The sequence below is a fragment of the Cherax quadricarinatus genome, chromosome 44 (genome assembly GCF_038502225.1).
Source record: "Cherax quadricarinatus isolate ZL_2023a chromosome 44, ASM3850222v1, whole genome shotgun sequence".
Taxonomy (NCBI): domain Eukaryota; kingdom Metazoa; phylum Arthropoda; class Malacostraca; order Decapoda; family Parastacidae; genus Cherax; species Cherax quadricarinatus.
Window position 1 is genome coordinate 3,521,062 of NC_091335.1, and position 27,586 is coordinate 3,548,647.

General features: G+C 37.8%; 1 protein-coding gene across 2 annotated transcripts; it reads left to right on the top strand.

Annotated features, from left to right (window-relative positions):
• The first annotated feature begins 2,543 nt into the window (after window positions 1-2,543).
• On the top strand, window positions 2,544-27,452 carry DCTN2-p50 (dynactin subunit 2). 2 transcript variants are annotated; one of them, XM_053789254.2, is made up of 9 exons: window positions 2,544-2,680; window positions 8,422-8,568; window positions 10,084-10,154; window positions 13,096-13,207; window positions 15,241-15,395; window positions 15,534-15,774; window positions 18,764-18,952; window positions 19,969-20,071; window positions 24,394-27,452. In XM_053789254.2, exons 1-9 carry the CDS (start codon window positions 2,645-2,647, stop codon window positions 24,573-24,575), a joined length of 1,236 nt encoding a protein of 411 aa, XP_053645229.1. In that variant the 5' UTR covers window positions 2,544-2,644; the 3' UTR covers window positions 24,576-27,452. The 2 variants fall into 2 exon arrangements, with proteins under 2 accessions (XP_053645229.1, XP_053645230.1); XM_053789255.1 differs by lacking the exon at window positions 2,544-2,680 and adding an exon at window positions 3,982-4,125.
• The last annotated feature ends 134 nt before the right edge of the window (window positions 27,453-27,586 follow it).

Here is a 27,586-nt window from a genome sequence, read left to right on the forward strand (position 1 = left end):
GGGTGCATAATAAAGATACTAAACTAAAAAACTGAAAGGTCCCTTGGAGCGAGTGATCATGTGGTTCTGTGCTTTGACTACATAGTTGAGCTTCAAGTGGAGAGAGTAGCATGAATAGGATGGGAAAAACCAAACTACAAAAGGGGGAACTACTCAGGCATGAGGAACTTCCTGCAAGACATTCAGTGGGAGAGGGAACTGACAGGAAAACCAGTACAAGAAATGATGGACTTTGTGTCAACAAAATGCAAGGAGGCAGAGGAGAGGTTTGTTCCCAAGGGAAACAGGAATAATGGGAAGAACAGAACGAGTCCTTGGTTCACCCAAAGGTGTAGGGAGGCAAAAACTAGGTGTACTAGAGAATGGAAAAGGTACAGAAGACAGATAACTCAGGAAAATAAAGAGATCAGCCGAAGAGATACAAACGAATATGCACAGAGACAACACAGTATCAGGGGGCCAAGACTGTTCAACTCCCAGCATACATAGGGGGGATTACCAATATATACTGAAACTATGTATAGTGCCAAAACAAAAGCATTCACATTGCTAAACTCACAAACTAGTATTTAGTCACTTAGCCATAATACCAACTTACCTCATAATTTTGTAATATTTTAAACTTAAGATTTAATTTAAGTCTGCCCGAAATGCCTAGCCATGCTAGGTGTTCTAGTGGTACACTCTGTAATTATTATTTTACTACATGTAAACCACACAATAACCAAATTCTGTAAACTCAGCATTGTAATCCTTATAGAGAATAAACTTTGAATTTGAATAGACTCCTGGCTGTCTTCAGGAAAGCGCTGGACAGGCACCTAAAATCCGTACTTGACAACCTGAGCTGTGGTTCGTACGTCAGGTTGCGTGCGGCGAACAGTAACAGCCTGGTTGATCAGGCCCTGATCCAACAAGCGGCCTTGTCACAGACCGGGCCGCGGGGGCGTTGACCCTGGAAACCCTCTCCAGGTATACTTGTGTTTGCGTGTATGTGTGTGTAGTCACCTAATTGGTTGCAGGGGTCGATTCACAGTTCCTGGTCCCCACCTCTTCGCTGGTCGCTACTAGGTCCACTCCCTCCTTCATGAGCTGTATCGCTTCTCTTAAAGCTATGTATGGATCCTGCCTCCACTACATCACTCTCCAGATTGTGTGTGAGAACTAATTAATGTTTTCATGAATAACTCATTACGATTTTGACCAGGTATAGGTGTCCCGTAGCTCGGTTACTAACGCACTCATCTCACACACTTGAGGTCCTGGGGTCGATCTCCGGTACGGCTGAAAACATTAAGATTAAGATTTTTATTTTGACAAATTACATGGTTGTACAGAGGAATATAATAGTTGAGTGTATATGCCAAAAGCCCCTTTGTATACAGAGCTTTAGGACGTGTTTCCATAAGAAACTATCTTTACACTATCTTTGTTCACTCATCAATACAATGGATACCTGGAAGTTAGTCGACCGGTGTGGGTCGCATCCCAGGACAAAACCGACATAATTTGCCTGAAGTGCCATCAGTTAGGCCTGTATTACATGTGGAACTAAAGATTTTATTATAAATTGTTCATTACCATTGTAACCATTGTTACCATTGTAACCATTGTAACCTGTTCAACTGCCTCCCAGCACACATAAGGGGGATTACCAACAGACCCCTGGCAGTCTTCAAGCTGGCACTGGACAAGCACCTAAAGTCAGTTCCGGATCAGCCGGGCTGTGGCTCGTACGTTGGTTTGCGTGCAGCCAGCAGCAACAGCCTGGTTGATCAGGCTCTGATCCACCAGGAGGCCTGGTCACAGACCGGGCCGCGGGGGCGTTGACCCCCGGAACTCTCTCCAGGTAAACTCCAGGTATCCAAACTTTGCTGCCCAGTCCCTAAACCCATTATGTACTTTTATAATCTTTTGACTACCGTCCACAGGATGGGTATAGGGTGCATAATAAATAAGTTAACTGTTAAAAATCACTCATTTGGCAGGACGGTAGTAGCTCCCTGGGAGCCTGAATGCCTTCCACATCCCCCCCCCTAGGCGCTGTGTAATCCTCCGGGTTTAGCGCTTCCCCTTTGATTATAATAATAATAATAACCTCCCTGGGAAGTTGTTGCCTGCCATCATAGCCTCTTTGTACACTGTTCAGCTGTCTCATCATAACTGATTTTCAATAATTTTGAACTGATTTCTTATGAAAAGTTTAGAAGGGAACACAGTAAGTTACTGTTAGGCTTGAAACAAAAAGCTATTACAAGGACCCCAATGGAAATAATTCACTTTGTCTGACTATTTCTGGTTATGCTAGGTAATTTACACGTTAAACTATGTAAGACAATTATACTGATAATTATACCTGTGCCTAAATGAACCTACTTATTACACACGATAGCAATATTACCAGTACCTGTACCTAAGAATAGTTGACTTATTGTGCTTTATTATGGAATTATAAAAAAGGTAATTATACTTCATTACCTTATGTCAATATTTGCAATAATGGATGTTGGTAGGATAATTAAAGAAAGAGGTTTAATGTGAAGATTAAATTAAATGTTTGAGATGTGTTGGTTGAGGAAGGTGGCAGTAGTGAGGGTGAGTCAGTCCGGGTGTAAACAAGACGCCCTCACCACCACCCATCATCATGGCTGATCCTAAATATGCTGGATTACCTGGTATTGTAAGTTATCTTTACTGCTGCTTGTATTCATATGCATATTTAAGAGGCTGAGGTGTGTGGAAGTACTCGAAGAATGGTTGGTAACACATTCAGCTCACACATTAAGGTCCGTGGTTCGATCCCTGGTACGGGTGGACATATTTGGGCGTGTTTCCTTATCTTATCTTATCTGACACCTGCTGACCCTGTTCACCTAGTAGTAAGTATGTACCTGGGTGTTAGTTGACTGGTGTGGGTTGCATCCTTGGGACAATATTAACCTAATTTACCAGAAATGCTCTGCATAACAAGGGACTTTCAATATAGTATGTCACTGATGTCAGTTATGGTCTGTATACATGGTACATATAGAAATAAAGAGATATTATTATTATCATTAATAAGGTTCTTCCCATCATCTCGTCACTTACTGGAGTTTACCTGGAGAGAGTTCCGGGGGTCAACGCCCCCGCGGCCCGGTCTGTGACCAGGCCTCCTGGTGGATCAGAGGCTGATCAACCAGGCTGTTGCTGCTGGCTGCACGCAAACCAACGTACGAGCCACAGCCCGGCTGGTCAGGAACCGACTTTAGGTGCTTGTCCAGTGCCAGCTTGAAGACTGCCAGGGGTCTGTTGGTAATCCCCCTTATGTATGCTGGGAGGCAGTTGAACAGTCTCGGGCCCCTGACACTTATTGTATGGTCTCTTAACGTGCTAGTGACACCCCTGCTTTTCATTGGGGGGATGTTGCATCGTCTGCTAAGTCTTTTGCTTTCGTAGTGAGTTATTTTCGTGTGCAAGTTCGGTACTAGTCCCTCTAGGATTTTCCAGGTGTATATAATCATGTGTCTCTCCCGCCTGCATTCCAGGGAATACAGGTTCAGGAACCTCAAGCGCTCCCAGTAATCGAGGTGTTTTATCTCTGTTATGCGTGCCGTGAAGGTTCTCTGTACATTTTCTAGGTCAGCAATTTCACCTGCCTTGAAAGGTGCTGTTAGTGTGCAGCAATATTCCAGCCTAGATAGAACAAGTGACCTGAAGAGTGTCATCATGGGCTTGGCCTCCCTAGTTTTGAAGGTTCTCATTATCCATCCTGTCATTTTTCTAGCAGATGCGATTGATACAATGTTATGGTCCTTGAAGGTGAGATCCTCCGACATGATCACTCCCAGGTCTTTGACGTTGGTTTTTCGCTCTATTTTGTGGCCAGAATTAATTTTGTACTCTGATGAAGATTTAATTTCCTCATGTTTACCATATCTGAGTAATTGAAATTTCTCATCGTTGAACTTCATATTGTTTTCTGCAGCCCACTGAAAGATTTGGTTGATGTCCGCCTGGAGCCTTGCAGTGTCTGCAATGGAAGACACTGTCATGCAGATTCGGGTGTCATCTGCAAAGAAAGACATGGTGCTGTGACTGACATCCTTGTCTATGTCAGATATGAGGATGAGGAACAAGATGGGAGTGAGTACTGTGCCTTGTGGAACAGAGCTTTTCACCGTAGCTGCCTCGGACTTTACTCTGTTGACTACTACTCTTTGTGTTCTGTTTGTGAGGAAATTATAGATCCATCTACCAACTTTTCCTGTTATTCCTTTAGCATGCATTTTGTGCTCTATTACAGCATGGTCACACTTGTCGAAGGCTTTTGCAAAGTCTGTATATGTTACATCTGCATTCTTTTTGTCTTCTAGTGCATCTGGGACCTTGTCGTAGTGATCCAATAGTTGAGACAGACAGGAGCCTACTTGTAACAGTTGTAATATATAATTTTACGATTATCTCCCATACATGTCTTCAAGGTAGATTCTTTGATGCTGGTAAGGGTTGTTGATCTAAGGAATTGAAGCTGTGCCTCAGTTCCTCGAATTGAGTCTGCGTACCTTCCATTTCCCCAGTTACTTTCTGACTATGGGTTTAGTGCTCCCCCTTGAATAAGTAAGTTTGTAATGTAATGTCATGTCATGTAATTTTTGTACATTGTTCAAGCTACCTCATCATAATTATTTTTCAATAATTTTGCACTGATTTCTTATGAAAAGTTTTGTAATTTCGCTAAAAATAATTTTATTCAACACAATTTTATTAAGAACATAAAGGAATACTGCAGCAGGTCTATTAGCACATGGTAGGCAGGTCTAACTCGGACTCAGCCACATCAATTCATGTTCCCAGTCAACCTATATTTAACCCTTAAATGGTCAAAACGTATATATACGTTTTTTCAACATCTGAAAGTATGTAAAAAAATGTAGATCTTTTTTTTTTTTTTGTTTTACATGTGAAAACGTGTAAAAAAAACTTTTACCTACATTTTTTTTTGTTATATTTGAAAATATGTAAAAAAAAAGTAGATCTACTTTTGTAGCACTACGAATTTGAACGTCGATCTGTTTGGACCGTTTAAGGGTTAAAGCTGTCCAAACTTCTTTTTCCTGTAATGCTACTTGGTAAGGCTTCATTTAAATTATACTGCACAGTTTCAGTCTCCATATTGCAGAATGTACATAAATGTGCTGGAAAACACACAGGGAAAGATGACAAAGTTGATTCCATGTATCAAAAATCTCTTACGGGGATAGACTGAGGACACTAAATCTGCACTCTCTGGAAAAGTGTGGAATTAGGGGAAGATATGATTGTATAAATGGAAGACAGGAATAAATAAAGGGGATTTAAATTATGCACATACTAAAAATATGTAACCAAGACAGGACTCACAATAATTGGTTCAAGTTAGAAAAATTTAGATTTTGGAAATAGATTTGTTGATGAGGGGAATAAGCTCACAGGTAGCATCACTGAAATGAAAATCTAGGGCAGCTTTAAAGATAAATTAGACAAGCATATGAGTATGGGCAGGTGTAAGTTGGACTTGCCTAGCATGGGGCAGCAAGCCTACTGCAGTGCTTGCTCTTTCATAATCTATTTTACATTTCCCTTTCTTTTTACTTTTTTCTTAAATTGAATATATTGGTCAATGTGATCCATTCCTCTTATTATTTGCCCTATAAATGCCTTTCTTCCTTCCCCTATCCTAAGATATGATTTAGTCAATTGTTCATCCATTTAGGGTCATTTATATTTGATTAAATTTTTTATTAAGAATAATATACAGTTTGGAGTGGCTTGTACAATGCTTTGGACAAAAAGTTCAGATGACATCTATCACCACTGTTCAATCAGTGTTCCTCATGATATTTAAGGTACATAATTCCACGAGGTACTAAACTAAGTGATTTGTGATTGCTTTCTAAGAGCTGTAAAGTAAAAGGACACAAGTGCAACTAATGTGACATTTTATTGTGGCAACGTTTCGCTCTCCAGGAGCTTTGTCAAGCTATTACAAACAGTGTATGGACACAGAGGGTATATAAAGGCTCAGAGTGAGGTGCAATACTAGTGGTAGTAGTAGTAGTAGTAGTAGTGACAAAAGTTGTAGTAGTAGTAGTAGTGACAAAAGTTGTAGTAGTAGTAGTAATACAATATGGTAGAGCAATTACTACTACTACTACAACTTTTGTCACTACTACTACTACTACCACTAGTATTGCACCTCACTCTGAGCCTTTATATACCCTCTGTGTCCATACACTGTTTGTATCAGCTTGACAAAGCTCCTGGAGAGCAAAAAGTTGCCACAATAAAATGTCACATTAGTTGCACTTGTGTCCTTTTACTTTACATATTATCGGTAATTCTACCAACATTATTATTTCTAAGAGCTCTTCATTAACCCTTTCAGGGTTTCAGCCATACTAGTATGGCTTACGCACCAGGGTTTTTGACGTACTAGTACGCCTAAATTCTAGCACCCTCGAATCTAGTGAGAGAAAGCTGGTAGGCCTACATATGAAAGAATGGGTCTATGTGGTCAGTGTGCGCAGTATAAAAAAAATCCTGCAGCACACAGTGCGTAATGATAAAAAAAACATTGACAGTGTTTTTGGATTAAAACAGCGGCTTTGCACTGTATTTTCGTATGGTATTTATTGTTGTATTCTAGTTTTCCTGGTCTCATTCTATAGAATGGAAGACATGTTACAGAAATTGAGATGATTTTGACTGATTTTACAATGAATCGAATAGAATCGATTAAGATGACGAGAGCTGTCGTGAGATGGGAAGGAAGAAGGATAAGGAAGGATGGAAATAACTGGAAAAGGATGGGAAGAAGGGAAAGAGGAGGAATTAAGGCAAGTGGCCCAACCACTTTGGGACATGTGGTACCGAAGTACTGGAAACGTAGATGGAGAGGCTTGAATGATGTTACTTGGCTCACTAGGAGAGGATGGCTAAGGCAGCGGTAGGAGCTGGGAGTGTCAGAAGGCAGCAAGCAGGATGAGTTGGTTATTGTTTTGAACCATTTTTCAGTGCATTGAATTTTGTTCGAGAGATTTGTAGCACACATATGGGAGAGCTGTGGTAGAGTTCGTTGGTTTGGAGTACTGGAGTATCTGGTTGAAGGTAGGGTATGATCTTTCGTCGCTTTGGTACATTGCAGTGTTGTCTTGGAGATGTTGGATGAGTTCTAGGCGAGTCATTCGTGTGGGGTATTGCGTCGTGGTGTAGAATGCGAGTCCTTTGTGTTTAACCCATGGTGTTCCAGGTAATCGATGTGAGCGAGGTGGAGAAGGCGGTAGTGGAGCTGAGGAAGGTGGTGTTGATTCGTCGTCAACTTCAGTAGATGAATTAGAAGACGTTTCTGGTGGCATTCTGGTGGTTGGATTCATTGAGGAGTGGTGGTGGTGGAGGCTTCTCATTGGACATTGTTAGAGTGACATCACTAGTTGGTGGTGTTGATGGACCTTCTGCAGCACAGGTGGTTATTAAGTCCTTGGTGAATTTGAGAATTTCTTCAGAAGGTGGAGATGCCGGAATTATGCTCTCGCTAAATTCGCGAGAGCATAATTCCGTAAGTTTTCCATAAAATTTCATACATTTGGTGTCATTATAATCGGGAAAAGATTCTCTACCTTTTCATAAGAAAAAATAATTTTTTTTTTTTTTTTGAAATTTGGGCAACCCTGAGAACAAGTCTCTGAGAGGGCCTGTCGACCCTGAAAGGGTTAACTTCTAGATTTCTTGTTTGCCAGAACCCAGTCAAACAGGTTATTTCCTCTAGTTGGTTCTGACACAGACTGTTTTATAAAGCAGTCCTGAATTACATATTTTTAGATATTTGATAGACTAATTTCCTATCAAAGTGCTCCAGTCATTTTGGCTGAAGTTAAAATCTACCATTAAAGCTACATTTTCCTGTCTCAATGCCTTAGCAGTTTTGTTCCATAGAAGTTTACCATGGTTACTATCTAGGGTTGGAGAGTGTAGATCACGCTCGAGGTTAGCTTTCATGCAACGGATTAACAGAATTTAGGATTTTAATTAAATCTATTACTATTTGTTTTATTATGATACAGTAAAATGGTCATTTGTTTTGTCAGATATTCCATGATATGCAATTAATATTATATACAGTGGACCCCCGCATAACGATCACCTCCCAATGCGACCAATTATGTAAGTGTATTTATGTAAGTGCGTTTGTACGTGTATGTTTGGGGGTCTGAAATGGACTAATCTACTTCTCAATATTCCTTATGGGAACAAATTCAGTCAGTACTGGCACCTGAACATGCTTCTGGAATGAAAAAATATCGTTAACCGGGGATCCACTGTATATGGTTATACAATATAATAAACTAAATTGTGTGCCCAGATCTTTATTTTTTCATATATTATGAGATTGATTTGTTTTAGGTATATGACCAGCCAGATGTTTACGAGACTTGTGACCTGCCAGAGAGTGAGCAAGAATATTCATTGAACGATAGTGGAGACAGTAGTGGTGCTGTGGAGACACTCCATATATCTGCCAATGATGCTCATTCTCATTTTAGAGGCAAGGTTAGTGTTGTTACAGTAAACTGTGCATTATTATTAAGGGCAAAAGTCATGTTATTGCAGTATACTGTGCATTATTTAATAGGGGCAAAAAAATGTTATTACAGTATACTGTACATAATTATTAGGGGCAGGAGTGGTGGTGTTATAGTATATTGTGTATTATTGTTAGGGGCAAGAGTAGTGTTATTGTAGTATACTGTGCTGTAGTATTAGGAGCAGGCATAGTGTTTTTGAAATGTACTGAACAGTATCCTTACAGGAGAGCATTAGTTGTTCATGAATAGTATACAGTACTGTGCAATATTGTTAGGGTAAAGGTATTGTTATTACAGTATACTGTGGTACTTAGAGCAAGGATAGTGTTATTAACAGTATATTGTGTAGTATTGTTAGAGGTAAGGATAAAGTTACTGCAGTAATGTCATTTACTAGCAAACCCAAATTAAATATTTCTGAAAACAATTTTTTAAGTGTGAATGTAAACTCCTTTCCTTAAAATCTCATATTTTTGGATAATGCTCTAAATTCAGAATTGTTGTGACTAATTCTGGAGAATCTAGCATAACAGAATTGTAGTAGACATTACTGTGTGATTAGACCCTAAATAACCCAACAAAAAAGCTGCTGTGCGGGTGATAACCAGCTCCTGTGCTAGACAGCACACCCCACCACTTTTCAAAAGACTCAACTTGCTAAATATACAAGACATACACTCATATTATTGTGCCTACTACATATACAGAACATTAAACTCCACTGTAAACCCTTCCCTAAAACTACTTGACAGTTACAACAAAATGCATAGGTACAATACAAGGCATAAGGCACTTTTCAACATCCCTTGAGTCAGTCTCTCACTATGCAAGAATGCTATGCACACAAAGGGCCCAAAGATCTGGAACTCGCTACCGGAACAGGTCAGGGATCCCCTGACAACTTATAAATTTAGGACTTTGCTAAAAAATCATCTTATCTCTCAATATTAACCAAATCAACCAAAACATCTGCTAACTAGTTTTATTATGTAACCTCTAAGCTTTTAATTCTACCAATCTATAAAATATTACCACCTGAACCATTACTTGTAATGTAGATTTTGTATGCAATTTCAAGATTGTAAAACAGTTAACCATTACTTCTTGTCTAGTTTTAAGTATAGTTACTATGTACTATTATCTTGTCTAGTTTTAATTAGTTACTATGTATTAGGATTAGTCTGCCCAAAATGCCCCAGCATAATAGTGGCTATTTTTATACTTAGCAAGTCAAAATTGTAATTACACATTGTAACCTTTACTAAGAAATAAACTTTACTTTTACTTTACTTTACTTTACATTAGTCTATACATGTTGAAAATCCAACTTATGTAAGTTAAGCACAGTATATATAACTAACTTGCAAATTGGAAGACAGGTTTTAAAATCATGATAAGTGTAAAATCATGTAGCTTGTTTTACTTTGGTTTCTGTATTGAAACTACTAAATAGTTTTCTTTTACAAATTATCTTTCACAGATATTGGATGCATCTTATGTTGATTTCTCTGATCGAATTTCCTATGCCCATCGTCGTGGCTATGATGCAAGGTGAGGCTTTGCATTTTATCATACTGTTTTTTTTATCATAGTGTTCTTTGTATTATAGTAATATTTATAATTTTTTTTTTTTTTTTTCAACAAGTTGGCCGTCTCCCACTGAGGCAGGGTGACCCAAAAAAGAAAGAAAATCCCCAGAAAGAAAATGCTTTCATCATCATTCAACACTTTCACCACACTCATACATAATCACTGTTTTTGCAGAGGTGCTCAGAATACAACAGTTTAGAAGCATATACGTATAAAGATACACAACATATCCCTCCAAACTGCATTATTGTGCTGTATTCTTTCAGAACTTGCATATGGTGAATCAGATATGGAACTTATGTATTTCATTTGAGTCACTTGTACAAATGGATCTTTAGTAGGTATGTAAGAGTATAAAATATGCAGGTTGTAGATCCTGGCATCGTTTATAAATATGAAACCAAACTTGCACATAATGCGAAGTACTGTAGTGTACTTTGCTGAAATTTGCCCATCTAGGAGACAGGATCATTGATAAAAGAAAGCAGCAATATTGCACTGTATTTAGTGTGCAGTCAGATTGGGGACCATTGGCATTTCATAATGATCAGTTTTGGGCCTTTCCCATTTGTAATTTTTGTTAATGACCTTGACAAGAAAAAATGTGAGGAGTGAATTTGCTGATGCAAAAATAAGACTAGTATAATTGATTCTGAGGTGGATACCTTTAAACTTCAGGAAGATTTGGACAGGCTAATATCATGTTCTGAAAAATGGCAGATATAGTTCAATGTGGAAATTGCAGAGTTCTAATCCTTGGCAATGAAAATAACCCTCATCCTTATAAACTAGGTGGTATAGTCTGATCATACAGAATGTGAAAAACTTGGGAATCATGCTAAACAGAAATCTGAAACCAAGACATGCCTTAATCATGCATAGTAGGCTAACATATTTTAATTCAAGAATTACAGTGAAAGTACAGTAACAAAGTCCAAAGAATAATCTACAGCAATATATATTATTACTAGACCCTTACCTAGATAATGTAGCTCAGTTCTGGTCTTCAAACTACAGAAGATATATAAATACAATAGAGAACATACAGAGAACAATGATAAAATTAATCCACTGAATTAAGAATCTTATAAAGATAGATTGAAAGCCCTGAATTTATACTATCTTGAACACATAAAATGAGGGCAGATAATATGAAGAGACAGGTTTAAACAAAGATAAATAAGGTGCTAAAAATATCCAATCAAGACAGAACTTGGAACAGTGGTTTCAAGCTGGATAACTTCAGATTTAGAGAGGATATAGGGAGGTACTGGTTTGGCAGTAGTTATTGAAACAACCTTGAGTAGCTTTAAAGATAGTTTAGACAAATACGGTAGGGCCCCACTTATATGGCAGGTTAGGTTCCAGGTTGCTGCCGTAAAGCGGAACACCCTTTTTCCACTTATAAATGCATATAAATACTAGATAACAAGTTTACACTAAATATATTAAGTTAGCAATTACCTGGAGTTTACCTGGAGAGAGTTCCGGGGGTCAACGCCCCCGCGGCCCGGTCTGTGACCAGGCCAATAGAACTAGGCATTAAAAAAAACAATAAAAAAGTAAAATACACATATAGTACTACACTCATTACTTACCATAAAATATTTGTAGTCTTAATGTAGGGTGAAATGAGTAGTATTTATTGTTAGAAATTAAGTGTGGTATGTATGGTAGCCTGGCATACCATACCTACCATACCAGGCCACCCCACCCATACATAATATACTACGAGATTAAAGCATCCCAGAGCGATAAAATGCATGTACAGTTCACTCATTACTTAAATTAAAATAATTGTAGTCTTAATGTAGGGTCAGAGGTGAGTAAATGAGATAAAATGAATCATAGATGGATTAATGAAAATATGTATATTAATGTAATATATGACATTTAATGTTCCTCAGTGATTATTATTGAGTATTGCTATTATCATTATTAATATGGTGTCTCGAGACATAAGACACTCTTAGTGATTTTAATCCTTAAATGGTCCAAACGTATATAGTATACGTTTTTTCAACATCTGAAAGTATGTAAAAAATGTAGATCTTCTTTTTTGTTTTACATTTGAAAACTTGTAAAAAAAACTTTTAACTACATTTTTTTTTGTTATATTTGAAAATATGTAAAAAAAAGTAGATCTACTTTTGGAGCACTACGAATTTGAATGTCGACCTGTTTGGACTGTTTAAGGGTTAATGTGTATCTGCATGCTAGCACAGTGTCTAAGTTTATTTAGGTACAGGTATACGTAAGCATAATTATCAGAGTATATATAAAATATGAAATAATTTTTATAAACACTTGAAATTTTGGAAGGTTTCCAGACATAATGGAGAGATGCGGTGCTCACGGAGAATGTAAACAAACCAGGTGGGGCGCGCTGACCACATTAGAAAGTCAGGTGGGGGGAGCCGTATAGAGAGTTTTTGTCATAATTTGAAATGTCCATATTAGCGGAACGCGGTAAAGTGGGGGCCCTACTGTACATGGGTAAGAAAGGCTGGACTCGAGAATTATCTGCCCAGCATGGGCACTACACTAGGCTTGTAGGCCTATTGAACTGCTCTTCCATTTTCACACTACTATTCCATTTTCTTGACTTGTACAGGTTTAAAAAATATAAGATAGGGATATTTCAAACATCAATATCTGATGTAATGTCTGTTTCATGTAAAATATATTGTATTTAAAATGTATAAGACTAGTGAAATAAACTGCTTATGTATTTACCATAGAAGAAAATATTAATACACAACTATGCTTTAAAATATTGTTTTATTTTTTCTTCGTATGTTTGCTTTCTATAGATATCAATGCAGCCAAGGATAAACTTAACAGATTATAAAAATTGTACGAACAAATTATTTTGCTTGATTCTGGCATTTACTTGTGTTAGGCGAGTTGAGTGGGAAGTTGGTGGAGATTTAGAAGAGGAGACTGTAACCCAGAAATACCAACGTTTAAAATGTGAAGTCAATCAACTCGTAGAGGAAGTAGAAGCTATCAAGGTAAGTCATTTATTGGTACCAATTTTATGAATGGTCATTAAATTAAATAACTAAATAGTAGTATTGTAATGGACATCTGAGTTGTAGACTAGTAACAGGCAAATCATCAATTGCACATAGTTTTATATTGTCCCTTTAGTATTTTTTTTTTTAACATGTTGGCCGTCTCCCATTGAGCCAGGGTGACCCAAAGAGAAAGAAAAACCTCGAAGAGAAAGAGAATACTTTCATCATCATTCAACACTTTCACCTCACTCATACATAATCACTGTCTTTACAGAGGCGCTCAGATGCGACAGTTTAGAAATCCCTCCAAACTGCCAATATCTCAAACCCCTCCTTGAAGGTGCAAAGCACTATACTTCCCATTTCCAGGGCTCAAGTCCAGCTAACTGGTTTCCCTGAATCCCTTCACAAAATATTACCCTGCTTACACTCCAACAGCTCGTCAGGTCCCAAAAACCATTCGTCTCCACTCACTCCTATCTAACATGCTCACACAGCATACACCTGAGAATTATTGACTTTGTGCTCATATTCTACTAGCGACAATTCATTTTAATTTTGCTAGCTAGAACTCTCTTTGAATTGAGCACAACACAGTTCATGTCACTCGCAATAGTGCCCATAAGCCTGATCGCATGTACACTTCATTAGGTGAGAATTTCACAATACTATAGTGAAAATAATTGTGTGTAAAATTGGGGACTGATCTAGTTGTCTCTCACAAGATATTACTGTCATACCAGCTAAGCCATTAGTACACTTGATGATTCACTGGGTATAATGGTGATTTTATGCATAAGAGGTCAATAAATCTATTCATTACGGTATAATGTATATACTACTTATACAACACCTGCAGCTTGTCTCTTGCATGACGTTCAGGGAACTTCCATCTGTAATTGTTCTAGAACTATGAAATGTCATTTATGGACATTAAGGAGAAGTCTTATGGGTTTCATTTATAGATTCTTTACCTCAGTTTTTTTTTTTACTGTAATGTATTTTACAGTTCACTGAAACAAAATTTATGAATTTTATTTTATATTGTATTTCTATTAAAAATGATTTCTATCATTGATATTTTTTATGTATACCCCGTACTCTTATGTTATGTTTAGCTCTAATTATTATTACACTTATGTGGGATGTGCTAAACCTGCATGGGTCATGCAGTGCCACCTGGAGGAACGGGAGTCATTCAGGTTCAGTTCAGGTCCAATTCCTTGGATAAACAGCCCCCTCATTGAAATCAGGAACCTTCCTTGAGGGATGTTTAGCTCTAATAATTACATTAAATAAGGAGTGATATAAACTAGTGTACATGAAAACCAAATTTATCCTGCCTTGGATTAGTGCTCAGTGTCATATGGATATCTCACTTTCACTTATAAAAAATAACTCTTGGCTTAGAACAAGAATTGTTTTTTATCCACTCTGACCACTTCCAAAATATTTTTTTGTTAATGCTACCAGCCACTCTCATTGTTTCATGTTAGGTCTTGATATTTTGCATAGCATTTTGAATATCTTAGTCTTGATTCCCAAAGATATTTTTATATTAACTGCTATTGTAACAGTGATGATGAATATGATAATGATGATGATAATTGTATTATAAAATATACCAAAATATAGTAGAGTATAACAATTTGGAAGCCCATAAGTTTGATACAAATTGAAAGATTATTTGCTAAACATTAATACATACTGTAATTGACAAGTTGGAAAAGGTTGAATAGTAGCTTATGAAATTACAATAAAAAAAGGCTGGTTAGGTATCTAGTAGAGTTAAAGTGTACACTGGTTACGTATCCTAAATAGTATCCTGGTTTCCATTGAGTAATAAACCATATTGAGAAAGAACAGTGAAAAGAAAGCAGCCATTAAATTAAAAGATGGAATTTTCAGACATTTAATAAGAATTAATGGGAAAATAGTTTTAATAAAACATCTCAGTTAATAAAACAGCTCTCAGTTATAACTGAGAGCTAGAATAGATGCAGAAATGTTGTCAGTATGTTTTTCAGGATTCTGTACCATGTGGTGATGGTTTAGTGTCATCAGTGGAGTTAGGCAAGCATGTAGAAGACCTCCAGCATACTCTGGTTGATCTTAAACTGGAGGATACTCTTGGTGCTGATATTGTTGCAGCCATCTCTCAACCTCAGTTAACTCTTCAAAAGTATGTTAGCATGCTTTTATGTCAAGTTCAATATTTTGTCTTGCTGAATTATGTTTTTACTTAATGGTTTTTACTTGAGTGTTGGAAGGAATAAAATTAAACACTATATATTTTAGTAATATTTTTTTTTTCTTTCAGAAAGCTTACCAATTTGCTGGAAATGTTTAAACAGGCTAGTTTAGTATCACAGATGAAAGGCAGTAATGTGAAGCAGGAGGGAAAACCGTCAGACGATGATAGTAGTACTGCTCCTGCCATGTCATACAATCTCTGCTATGCACCTGAACATGCACGGCTAAATCAGCTTGCTAATGCAGCCATGCTGGAAAAGAGAATTGATCAACTTGAAACATTAATTGGCAACAACCCAGATAAGCTTGTTAGTATTGGTTTGAACACTAACCTTGTTAAACCTAGTCTAAATAATGTAAGTCAAGAAATTTACTAAATGTATTTGAGCAGTCAACATGAATTTTGCAATAACGGGTTGCCCTTACACCACTGTCCATCACCCCAAGATTTATATAGTAAATTATATTTATCATCAGTAACATACATTAATAATGTATTAGTACAGTAGGACCCCCGTATCCATGTGGGACGTGTTCCAAAAACCTGCTGTGGATGCCAAAACTGCGCATAGTAGTGAACCCTATATATAAGTCCTCTACATACATAGTGAGGCTCAAGTTAGAGTGTGTAGGAAAGAGGGAAATTATTTCCCAGTAAAAGTAGGCCTTAGACAAGGATGTGTGATGTCACCGTGGTTGTTCAATATATTTATAGATGGGGTTGTAAGAGAAGTAAATGCGAGGGTCTTGGCAAGAGGCGTGGAGTTAAAAGATAAAGAATCACACATAAAGTGGGAGTTGTCACAGTTGCTCTTTGCTGATGACACTGCTCTTGGGTGATTCTGAAGAGAAGTTGCAGAGGTTGGTGGATGAATTTGGTAGGGTATGTAAAAGAAGAAAATTTAAAGTAAATACAGGAAAGAGTAAGGTTATGAGGATAACAAAAAGATTAGGTGATGAAAGATTGGATATCAGATTGGAGGGAGAGAGTATGGAGGAGGTGAATGTATTCAGATATTTGAGAGTGGACGTGTCAGCGGATGGGTCTATGAAAGATGAGGTGAATCGTAGAATTGATGAGGGGAAAAGGGTGAGCGGTGCACTTAGGAGTCTGTGGAGACAAAGAACGTTGTCCTTGGAAGCAAAGAGGGGAATGTACGAGAGTATAGTTTTACCAACGCTCCTGTATGGGTGTGAAGCATGGGTGATGAATGTTGCAGCGAGAAGGTTGGAGGCAGTGGAGATGTCATGTCTGAGGGCAATGTGTGGTGTGAATATAATGCAGAGAATTCGTAGTTTGGAAGTTAGGAGGAGGTGCGGGATTGCCAAAACTGTTGTCCAGAGGGCTGAGGAAGGGTTGCTGAGGTGGTTTGGACATGTAGAGAGAATGGAGCGAAACAGAATGACTTCAAGAGTGTATCAGTCTGTAGTGGAAGGAAGGCGGGGTAGGGGTCGGCCTAGGAAAGGTTGGAGGGAGGGGGTAAAGCAGGTTTTGTGTGCGAGGGGCTTGGACTTCCAGCAGGCATGCGTGAGCGTGTTTGATAGTGAATGGAGACAAATGGTTTTTAATACTTGACGTGCTGTTGGAGTGTGAGCAAAGTAACATTTATGATGGGATTCAGGGAAACCGGCAGGCCGGACTTGAGTCCTGGAGATGGGAAGTACAGTGCCTGCACTCTGAAGAAGGGGTGTTAATGTTGCAGTTTAAAAACTGTAGTGTAAAGCACCCTTCTGGCAGGACAGTGATGGAGTGAATGATGGTGAAAGTTTTTCTTTTTCGGGCCACCCTGCCTTGGCGGGAATCGGCCAGTGTGTTAATAAAAAAAAAAATAACATACCTATTATAAAGTTTAATTGATAAATTAAACTTTACAGTGGTTTTTTTTTTTTTTTTTCCAACAAGTTGGCCGTCTCCCACTGAGGCAGGATGACCCAAAAAAGAAAGAAAATCCCCAAAAAGAAAATGCTTTCATCATCATTTAACACTTTCACCACACTCACACATAATCACTGTTTTTGCAGAGGTGCTCAGAATACAACAGTTTAGAAGCATATACGTATAAAGATACACAATATATCCCTCCAAACTGCCAATATCCCAAACCCCTCCTTTAAAGTGCAGGCATTGTACTTCCCATTTCCAGGACTCAAGTCCGACTATATGAAAATAACAATGGGTATGTATAGGAAATACCTATTAAAAAGGTGGAGAATTATCACTTTTTCTCTGATGGGAAGTATTTCACAGCTTCTCTTAGGCTTTGAAGAACTTCCATCATCACTACTTTTGCACTTCGAGGCCATTATTAAGCAAAATTATGGATTATTTTTTTGGGCCACGGGAAACAATGAATAACTGAAACTGGATACCAGACCTGCAGAGACGGGGGTCCTACCGTAATTCCCTGTCAGGCTATATTTGAAGATGTAGATGATTAAAAAAAGAATGTAAATATAAATTGGTACAATGCATAGTATATATAAAATGCAAGTGTAATAATTTTTCAGCTCTCTAATAGTTTAAATGAAATTTGTATTATACTTGTGCATGCCTCTATATAAATGGCTTAGGTGGAATTTATCAGTACACATAAATGGGAGAGAAGTTGGAAAATTGACATTGAAATACTTCTTGAATTCAGTGGGCAGGATTTGCACCCCATGCAGTGCCAGGCCCAAAACCAGCAGGCTATTAGTCAGTTCAGATCCTGTCAATTCCATGAGTTGTTTACAAAGGTGTTATTACAATTTTTGGAGTGCTTGCTGAATGATGTGCATTTTTTATTTTGTGGTAGGCTATTTGGTGTTTTGGGCCCCTTTAAGCATGGAGATTCACTCTTGATTCATGTGTCTTAAGTCTGGGGTAGTATTAAAAATAATTTGCCTTAAAATAGTATGTACAAAGGAATGTGAGGGGCTTGTTTGTACATTAGGTACATTTCAATATTTGAACAAGTGTGGTGTGTGTGTCCTATCTGAAGCTATTTCACTACAGTTCTGATGGTCGACTAGCTGTGAATAATTGGTTTCAAGTGATTCACTCTTCTTGATTCCTAGATAGTTGTCAAAAGAGCTTATCATTACTGTTAGTAACTGATAATTGTCACATGCCTTGTTGAGAAATACTGGTGATGTGTGAAAAGTTAAGTAAATATGGTACAGTATTTCAAAGATGAAAGCAGGTGTTAAATGTGTATAATCAGGTTGAATGAGAGAAAATGTTGATAGGGCAATATTTACTCTTTCATTACTTGTTTATTCGTTCTGATATATACACTAAGTATTTTCTATCTGCAGTCAAGTCTCTCTACTTGGACCAATCATAAATCAATCGTGGGCGCTGTGCAGGTTTTAAGTGCACGATTAGCCCTTCTTGAACCTGCACACTTGGATCACGTAGAGGGGCGACTGCATGCAGTGCATACTCGTATGAATTCCATATCAGAAAAGAAAGCAGTTATTGAAGATGCAGACAAACAGAGTAAGGTGAGCATACAGACTTTTTGGCTGAGTAATATATCCTGTTTAATCTGAACTCAATTTTGAGACTTTATATACATAATCAGTTTTGTCTGAACTCAATTTTGAGACTTTATATACATAATCAGTTTTGCTCTCTTTGTTGTTGTATAATGAGTGTATGCAATAATTGCTCCTTATTTCTTTTTAAATAAAACTATTATAATAGTTGGTTATGGCTTGGATTATCTCCCTCCCCTCCCTCCAGTATTGCAGGAAAGCTTATGGGGTGTGGAATGAGACAGCAGTGTCACAGTTAGTGGCAACTAATACAACCATTGTATAAGAGGTGCTGGTTATAAAAATCACCTTTTTGCAACCTATGTGATTGAATAGTATAGTGCTGTCTTGGGTCATCCAACATTAGCTAAACAGCCATTGAGGCAGTGATTGAACAAGTGGTGAATATTTTTTCTTCTTTGGGTTACCCTGCTGTAGCAGGATGACCCAAGAAAATCTATAAATTCAATTACTGTTTTGCCACAAGTGTGCTGAAATCACATATAAGATTACCATTTGACCCTCCTTCAGAGTGCATTCATTAACCATCCCATCTCCAGGACTCAGTCTAGCCAACCAGTTTCCCTGAATCCCTTCATAATAATTACCTTGTTCATACTTCAGCAGAACATCTATTAATCACTTTTCTCCATTCCTGTCTAACATGCTCAAACAAGCCTACCACCTCCCTCTAATTTTTCCTGGAAAGACCCCTAACCTATCTATCTTCCATTAAAAATTTTTACACCCTCTTCATCCTATTCCTCTCCATCCTTTCTACATGCCCAAACCACACCTACCCCCTCCTGAGTCCTCTGAATTATATAATGTTTAGACCTGGACTCAGGGTTTCATTAAAGGTTTGAAAGGCACACTTTGTGGATAAGGATGATGAAGGGTATGATACAAGACTAATGTGTGTATTGCAGAGAGGTGCTGGTAAACAGTTTGAATGTTAGTTTGAATTGCTTGTTTAACTTCAGGTATCGGAGCTTTATGAGTTGGTTAAGAAGACAGAGGGTCTTTGCTCCACTCTTCCTGAAGTTGTTAAGCGTTTGATGTCTCTTGAGGCTATGCATGAACAAGGTTAGTTAAATAAAAATGCTGAATGTGTATGTGATAATTAAAATATCCTTAAAAAGGTTTTAACAAAATTCAATAATTTTGCTCAATTTCTCTGTACAACTTCTTAACATTAACCCTTTGAGGGTCAGTCACGTACTAGTTCGTCATTGCAGCCAGGGTCGGTCACGTACTTGTACACGTAAATTCTAGTGCCTTCAAATCGAGCGGGAGAAAGCTGGTAGGCCTACATGTGAGAGAATGGGTCTGCATGGTGTGCGCAGAAGGAAAAAATTCGGGCACCCAGTGGTGCATTGCGGGAATGCCATTTTAGTTCACCTTGTCCACCATGCCTCACTTTAAGAAGCTCCTCACTCCTTGGCAAATTGGGACTCTTTTGTTCCTAAGTGACAGTTCAGATACGGATGGAAGTGTCAATGAAGAGGAGTTCCAGGGTTTTGATGAGTTTGTGACCGAGAATAATGAACATAAGAGTGGTAATGGTGATGGAAATCCAGACGACCCCGAACCTTCCACATCTGGTGCTGGGCCGTCTTCTTCACATTCAGTTGCACCAGAACGAAAGAGGACACTCGTATTTTTCCTTGCTCAGGACATAGATGTGAGCAGTGGTGATGATAGTGACAGTGAATATGAGCTCCAAGCTCTTGAAAACAGTTCCAGTAGCAAGAGTGAAGCAGAATATTCTCCAGTGAAGCATCAGTATACACCTACCATCCGGCTTACGACCGAGTTTGCTTCCGAGAAACCGGTTGTAAGTCGAAATGGTCGTAAGTCGAACTTTACTACTGAATATCAACAAAACATTTTTGTAATGACTATTTTATTGTTTTATTTTGGTATTTCATGTTTTACTTTACTTTTTATGTTGTTAGTACTGTATTTTATACTGTAAGGTTTAGGATAAACACTGTGTACAACACTAATAGTTGTTTATTTCCCAGAAATTTGGCATAAAAAACACGGTCGTAAGTCGAGCAGGTCATAAGTCGGATGGTAGGTGTATATGACGTTACATGCGCTCTGGTAGTGTGCCATATGCTGTTCCAAGGGTAAGGAGTACATCTCATGGCCGTACAACAGGAACAGATAGTGAAAATGAAGATGATATTGTTACAATGGGGCTCAAAAATGTGCAGGTGTCAGAAGATGGTGGTGGTGGTGCCAGCCATGAGGCACCAGCAGCGGCCTATGCTGTTACCCACGCCGCTGAGTCAGCTCAGCTACAACAAAGACCACCCTCAGCCACCCACCCACCTCACCAACCTCCACAACCACCTGTCAGTATCCAGTATCCACCAGCAGACCGCACCTGGGATTGGCAGGAAGCCGCCAATTTTGTTCCCAATCCCCATCAGTTTGATGAAAGTCAAAGTGGACTACAGCCATCTTGTACACTTGGGAACAATGCCACTGAACTAGAATGTTTTGAGTTATTCTTTGCCGAACCCCTGATGGAAATGATTGTCAGGGAAAGCAACAGATACTACGAGTACACCATGGCAAACAGTTCTTTCACCAAGATCACTGCTACACCAGTGGAAGGAGACAACTGTGGCTGAGATGTATCTTTTGTTTGCCACAATAATGCTTATGCCACATTGTATAAGCACAGTGTCAAATCATACTGGTCAACAGACCGCCTCATTGCAACCCCAGCTTTCAGTGATATTATACCAGTGAATCGATTTGTGTTACTGTTATGTATGCTACACTTCTCAGACAAAACCAGGCCTGACAGAAAAGACAGGCTATATAGATTAGAAATGTGTTTATGTATCTGAAACAGAAATTCATTATGTATTTTTTATCCCTTCAGGAAGTTTGCTATTGATGAGTCTTTGATTTTGTTCAAAGGCAGACTGTCGTTCAAGCAGTATATACCAAGCAAGAGGAAACGCTTTGGTATAAAGTTGTTTGTACTTTGTGATTGCTACAGTGGTCTTGGATATTATTGTGTACACTGGAAGTAATACATTGCAAGATACCAGGAAGTTATTGGGTATCCCTGGTGATGTGGTTAGAACAATAATGGAACCATATCTTGGCAAGGGACATATATAGTACTGATAACTGGTGCACAAGTCCCTCAGTGATTTTTGCGAGTGAATATGACAGATGTGTGTGGTACAGTGCGTGCAAATCATAAACATATGCCTAGGTTCGAGGCAGGCACTCGTAGAGGTGAGGTGCAGGCGTTTGCTGCCAGTGACATCGTGGTATTTCGGTGGCATGACAAACGAGATGTCACACTGTTGTCATCAGTTCACTGAAATGAAATGACAGACACTGATAGGCAGCATAGAGAGACCAGTGAACCCATTTTAAAACCTGCAGCTGTGATGGACTACATGCTTAATATGCGCTTACTGGACAAATGTGATATGCAAATTGGGTTTGCTGATTGTGTTTGCAAGAGTTATAAGTGGTACATAAAACTCTTTTTTCATCTTGTGGACATTTCCATGCTGAATGCTTATAATGTGTACAAGTTGAAGACCAGAAACAAACCACCATATGGTCAATTTTGTTTCTGTCGTCAGACAAATATTATTCAAGTACCAAGTAACAACACCTGCAATAGAACAATGCCTGCGAACTAATCATCAACTACCCTCTCGTTTGAGGCATGGTGATCACTTCCTAATACAACTGCCTGCTACTGCTTTGAAGAAAAAGGCTCAGAAGAGGTGTTTTGTCTGTGCACATACAAAAAAAAAAAATGCCCACCAAAATGCAGAGATACTCGTTTTATGTGTGAGGAGTGTAAAACACCATTGTGCATGACACCGTGTTTCAAAGAGTTCCACAGGCTGCAGAACTTCTAGAAACATGTCCAGTGACTCTATATGTGTATATAGAATTTAGAAAAATAGCAATAAGCAACATTTCATATTGTTCATTTGTGTAAATATGTTTTGTAAACAATATAATGACAACAGTGTTTGTGCAGTTATTGTGTAGCTTAGAAAGAGTAAATATATACAAAATAGTCCTCATATTGGTCTCACAGGCCATAAAAGTTACTTGAAAAGAAAAAATATTAAAAAGTAGAAAAAGTAGAAAAAACAAAATAAATGATTACCAGGTTACTGGCAGTCAGTGATGTTGCCACATGAAGTTCAGTTTGTCAACTTCACACCTCCATATCTCGGTAAGTATCGATGGGAAAAAAAATTTTTTAGCCTATAAAATTTAGAAAAAAAAAAAAATCACAATTTTTTTTTTTCTTTTTTAAATATTTTTCAACCCTGAGAACAAGTCTGGGAGAGGGCCTGTTGACCCTCAAAGGGTTAAAATATTGCACTCTAAGTAGGCTTGAAAATATTTATGATTGTAAAAGGTGAATATAATAGTATGGTTAATAAATAGGCAAGACAGGGCTAGAGTAATATCAGATAGTAATTAGAGTAGAAATAATTACAGGTTTTATGTAAGAGATTAATATGTTACTTTAGATATTAATGGTTTACCAGTTCTATTAGGATAATTGGACAGGTGTTTCATAAGTGCACATTAATTATTCTTTCATTCATGAGGAGAGTGCTAAACCCATAGGGATAATACACCTAGTTTTTTGCATTATGTGCTTGAGAAATGGGGAAGGGAGGGGGAGTATAACAGTACAGTGGACCCCCGCATAATGATCAGCTCCCAACTCGACCAATTATGTAAGTGTATTTTTGTAAGTGCTTTTGTAGGTGTATTTTTGGGGGTCTGAAACGGACTAATCTAATTCACAATATCTCTTATGGGAACAAATTCGGTCTATAACGGCACCCAAACAGACTTCTGGATTGAAATAATATCGTTATCCGGGGGTCCACTGTACTAATATGCTTCTACTAAACAATGGACTCGTCTCTGAAGGGAGTGGTGGGATGTACAGTATGTAGTAATATGACATCACCACTCACTGACATGATTAAACCTTGTCTAAATCTTCATAGTTTGTGTTATTTACTTGTATAATAAGGATATAACACCTCTATGCCACTACAAAACAATGAGTCCATCTCTGGTGAGTACATGTTTTAAATTTCATTATTGAAAAATTAATAGGAATTAGATACAGATTATCGTTAAGAGTCCCTGTCTCTAGTTATAACACTAACTTTTATGAGAAAATGAGATTTGCATAATGTATTTTTACTTAATGCACCATTCATTCTGCCCTATCTGGGCATTAAGCAAGGCTCTACCGTAGTGTGTATAAAAAGTATTATGAAGTAAATTATTTTATTGCTTCCATTACTTTTTATGGTGGATAACTATTGTCTTGCCTGTATATTTTATTTAGTGTATTAACTTGGTTTTTGTTGCAGCAATGCAGTTCAGTGCATCACTGAAGCAACTGGATGTTGCCCAGACCCACCTCAGTGCAGCCTTGCACTCTAATGCAGAGTTGTTGGCTGGTGTGCAGAAGAAATTTTCTCACAATCTTGAAATCATCCAAACCAACATTGCCAATCTTGATTCCCGTGTTCAGGCACTCCAGTCAAAGTAGTAACAAGGCATATCATTCTTTTTAATAATTTATTGGTATATATTATTTACATTATGGCTTGTTTAATTTGAAGTAGAATATTTTATTGAAAGATAACATATTGAAACAAAATGTGAATTATATTTAGGGCAAGTGCTCAACTCTTAGTGCTCGTACAGTTCCTGAGGAATGGGAGATAATCAAGTTTGATCCAGGGGAGAGAGCTTGTTCAATTCCATGGATCAAGAACCCCTCATCATCATTATGGAACCTTGGGACAGTTCATTGAAAAGTATTAGAAAGTTTAACTTTTAGATCAGTTTTATGCAGAACTTACTTATTAACAGTAACTTGCTTCAATGCATGTTGAATAAGCAGTGGCACTTATACAACAAAAATAAATCTTAAGGGTTAAATTGTTTCCAAAATTTCTGCTAGAGCAAATTAGCCAGTAATCTAATCTGATATTTAATAGAAATTGTGTTTTAAGCATTCTGTATATAGGCAGCATGAAATGTTAGTGCTGTGTAATACAAGTGGTTGGTTGATTAGGTTTAAAACCAAATAACTTGTATAATACAGTACAGAGGATTACTGTAAGGTGTGTGTTAACAGTCTGCTACTTGTGAGAGATGTCCTACCTGTGTCTGTCTTGATTAGGAACTGAAGAACTTTAGCAGATAGTCTTGGTTGCATTTATTCCTAGTTATTTAGGCTTCAAAACTGACAACTGTTATGGTTTCTTATAAGTCGTAATAGACGTAAAAATTATATAAAATTCAAGTATACAGTAGATCCCCAACTTGTGATATTTTGCCTTCATATGTTTGCATTTTGGAAATGTATAAAAGTACTAATCTCCAGTTACAGTCATTGCAAATATTCAAACATTATTGTTTTAAATGAATTTATTTTTTTTAACAAATGCATTCATAGTTTGTGTATATTTTATGCATGTATAGAGCTCACCTGTGGATTTAATATTTATGATATTCTTAAAGCTCACAGTTTTTTCTTGGATAGATTTTTGAAATGCATTATTACTCTGTGTTGTAGGTTCATATTAAGACACGTATAAATCATTTTATTATATTCAGTAGGGAGGGGAGTGCTAAATTCATAGAGGTCATACATCTGGAGAGATGGGAAGCAGTTTCAATCCAAGGAGTGGATCAAGAGGCCTATGCCACATCAATGAACCTTGAGGGGTGCACAGATAGTGTTCACATTTGTTTGATAAAGATTTGGTCAAGAACTGGAAGTTTAATGTTCGTAATATTATTTACACCTGAATTACAATTTGTATTAAATACGTATGTATTTTGTGTGTGTACTTTTTAATCATGTCTGGAGTTTATTTGGTAGAGATTGATAAAGAACTGTAGATTAAATAACTTTGTTCTGTTGTAGCCACCTCTATAGGCTGCTGTCTGCACATATGGACACAGCCAGTGAGTGAGGCACATAACAGCAGGAGCTCACACCACACCCTCTTTCTTGTATTATTATTCTACCCACTATCTCCCACTTACACAAAGTCTCGAGTTAAATACAGTGGACCCCCGCATAACGATCACCTCCAAATGCGACCAATTATGTAAGTGTATTTATGTAAGTGCGTTTGTACGTGTATGTTTGGGGGTCTGAAATTGACTAATCTACTTCACAATATTCCTTATGGGAAAAAATTCGGTCAGTACTGGCACCTGAACATACTACTGGAATGAAAAAAAGTTCGTTAACCGGGGGTCCACTGTACAACGCGAGTGAAGACTGTCAAGTTGTTGCCTGCCCCTCTGCATCTATACTGTACTGAAGTTCCATTCTTTTAAACTTTAAAGGGAGGTTTCTTGATGCACGTGAGGGGCTTCTGATTGAATTTTATTGCTTCTCATTTCCCCAGGCTCTGTATGACCCCTACGGGCTCGGTGTTATCCCTGCGTGAATGTAAAATCTTTTTAATGCATAAATTAAACTGTTCAGTACTACTGTATTAGTAATTGAAAAGGAACTACTAACTATAAAATATTGGCTACATATTACTAGTTAAAAAATTAATGAAATTAGATATAGAATATTAATGGTCAGGAAAGTATCTCCAACTATAACATGTCTATGGGAAAATAAGTTCCGAGTTCCAAGTATTCGACTAACAATTTTTGTGAATAAATTAACGCCGTAAGAGGGGGGGAGATCTACTGTATGCATGTTCCTTTAAGCAGTATTAAGGGATTTGCTGGATCTTATTAGATATGCACAAATTTTGATATGCTGCACTGGCATAATGTGTGATGAAGCATTAATGGAAGTTTTGGAATTTTAATACTGTATTGGTATCTATATTTTGCAAATGTGGCACACTGCACAGCTAAGGGTTAGAGAAAATGTACTCCAGATCTTTGTGTGAACATGTAATAAAACTGCATAGCTAGAATTTGGGTATGAATATTTTTTTAGAGGCATACATTCGTGGGAAAATACTGAATCTGTAGGGGGTCATGCTGCATCTGGGGAATAGGTAGTAAGGTTTGATCCAGCAAAAAGTAGGGCAGGTCTAATTCCTTGGATCAAGAGCCTCTCACTGACAAGGAGCCTCTCTCAGTTGAAGGCAGGCAAAGAGGATATGTAACCATGAAACCTTAAAGTATTTTACTGTGTCAGTGAGGGTCTCTTGATCTGAAGAATTGGGCCCCATCTTCCTTTGGTTCAAACCTGATAGCCTCTCATTCACTTGTATGTTTTATAGATCCTACGGGCTTATTTTTTTTTTTCTCCCACGAATGAAATAATTACCTTTAGCACACTCCTGCTATGCTTAATGGTGGTATATAAAATGACTTGCTAATTTCCTCATTCATGAAGCACTAAAGGAAGATGTAAAGGGATTCCACAAGTAAATATTTGTTTTATTCAAATTCCTTTGCAAAATGGCTCCTTCCCTTTTTAGATCATAATTGGGAATTTAACTTGTCGTACTTCTGTTTTTGTGCGACATATAACTGCTGGATGAACAGTGGCTCTAGTCAACTAGT

Bases quoted from the DNA above. Each gene is read 5' to 3' on its own strand.
- DCTN2-p50 (XM_053789254.2), top strand. From the start codon at position 2,645: ATGGCTGATCCTAAATATGCTGGATTACCTGGTATT. The intron at 10,155-13,095 runs GTGAGGCTTTGC...TACTTGTGTTAG, and splicing joins CGTCGTGGCTATGATGCAAG to GCGAGTTGAGTGGGAAGTTG. The intron at 15,396-15,533 runs GTATGTTAGCAT...TTTTTCTTTCAG, and splicing joins CCTCAGTTAACTCTTCAAAA to AAAGCTTACCAATTTGCTGG.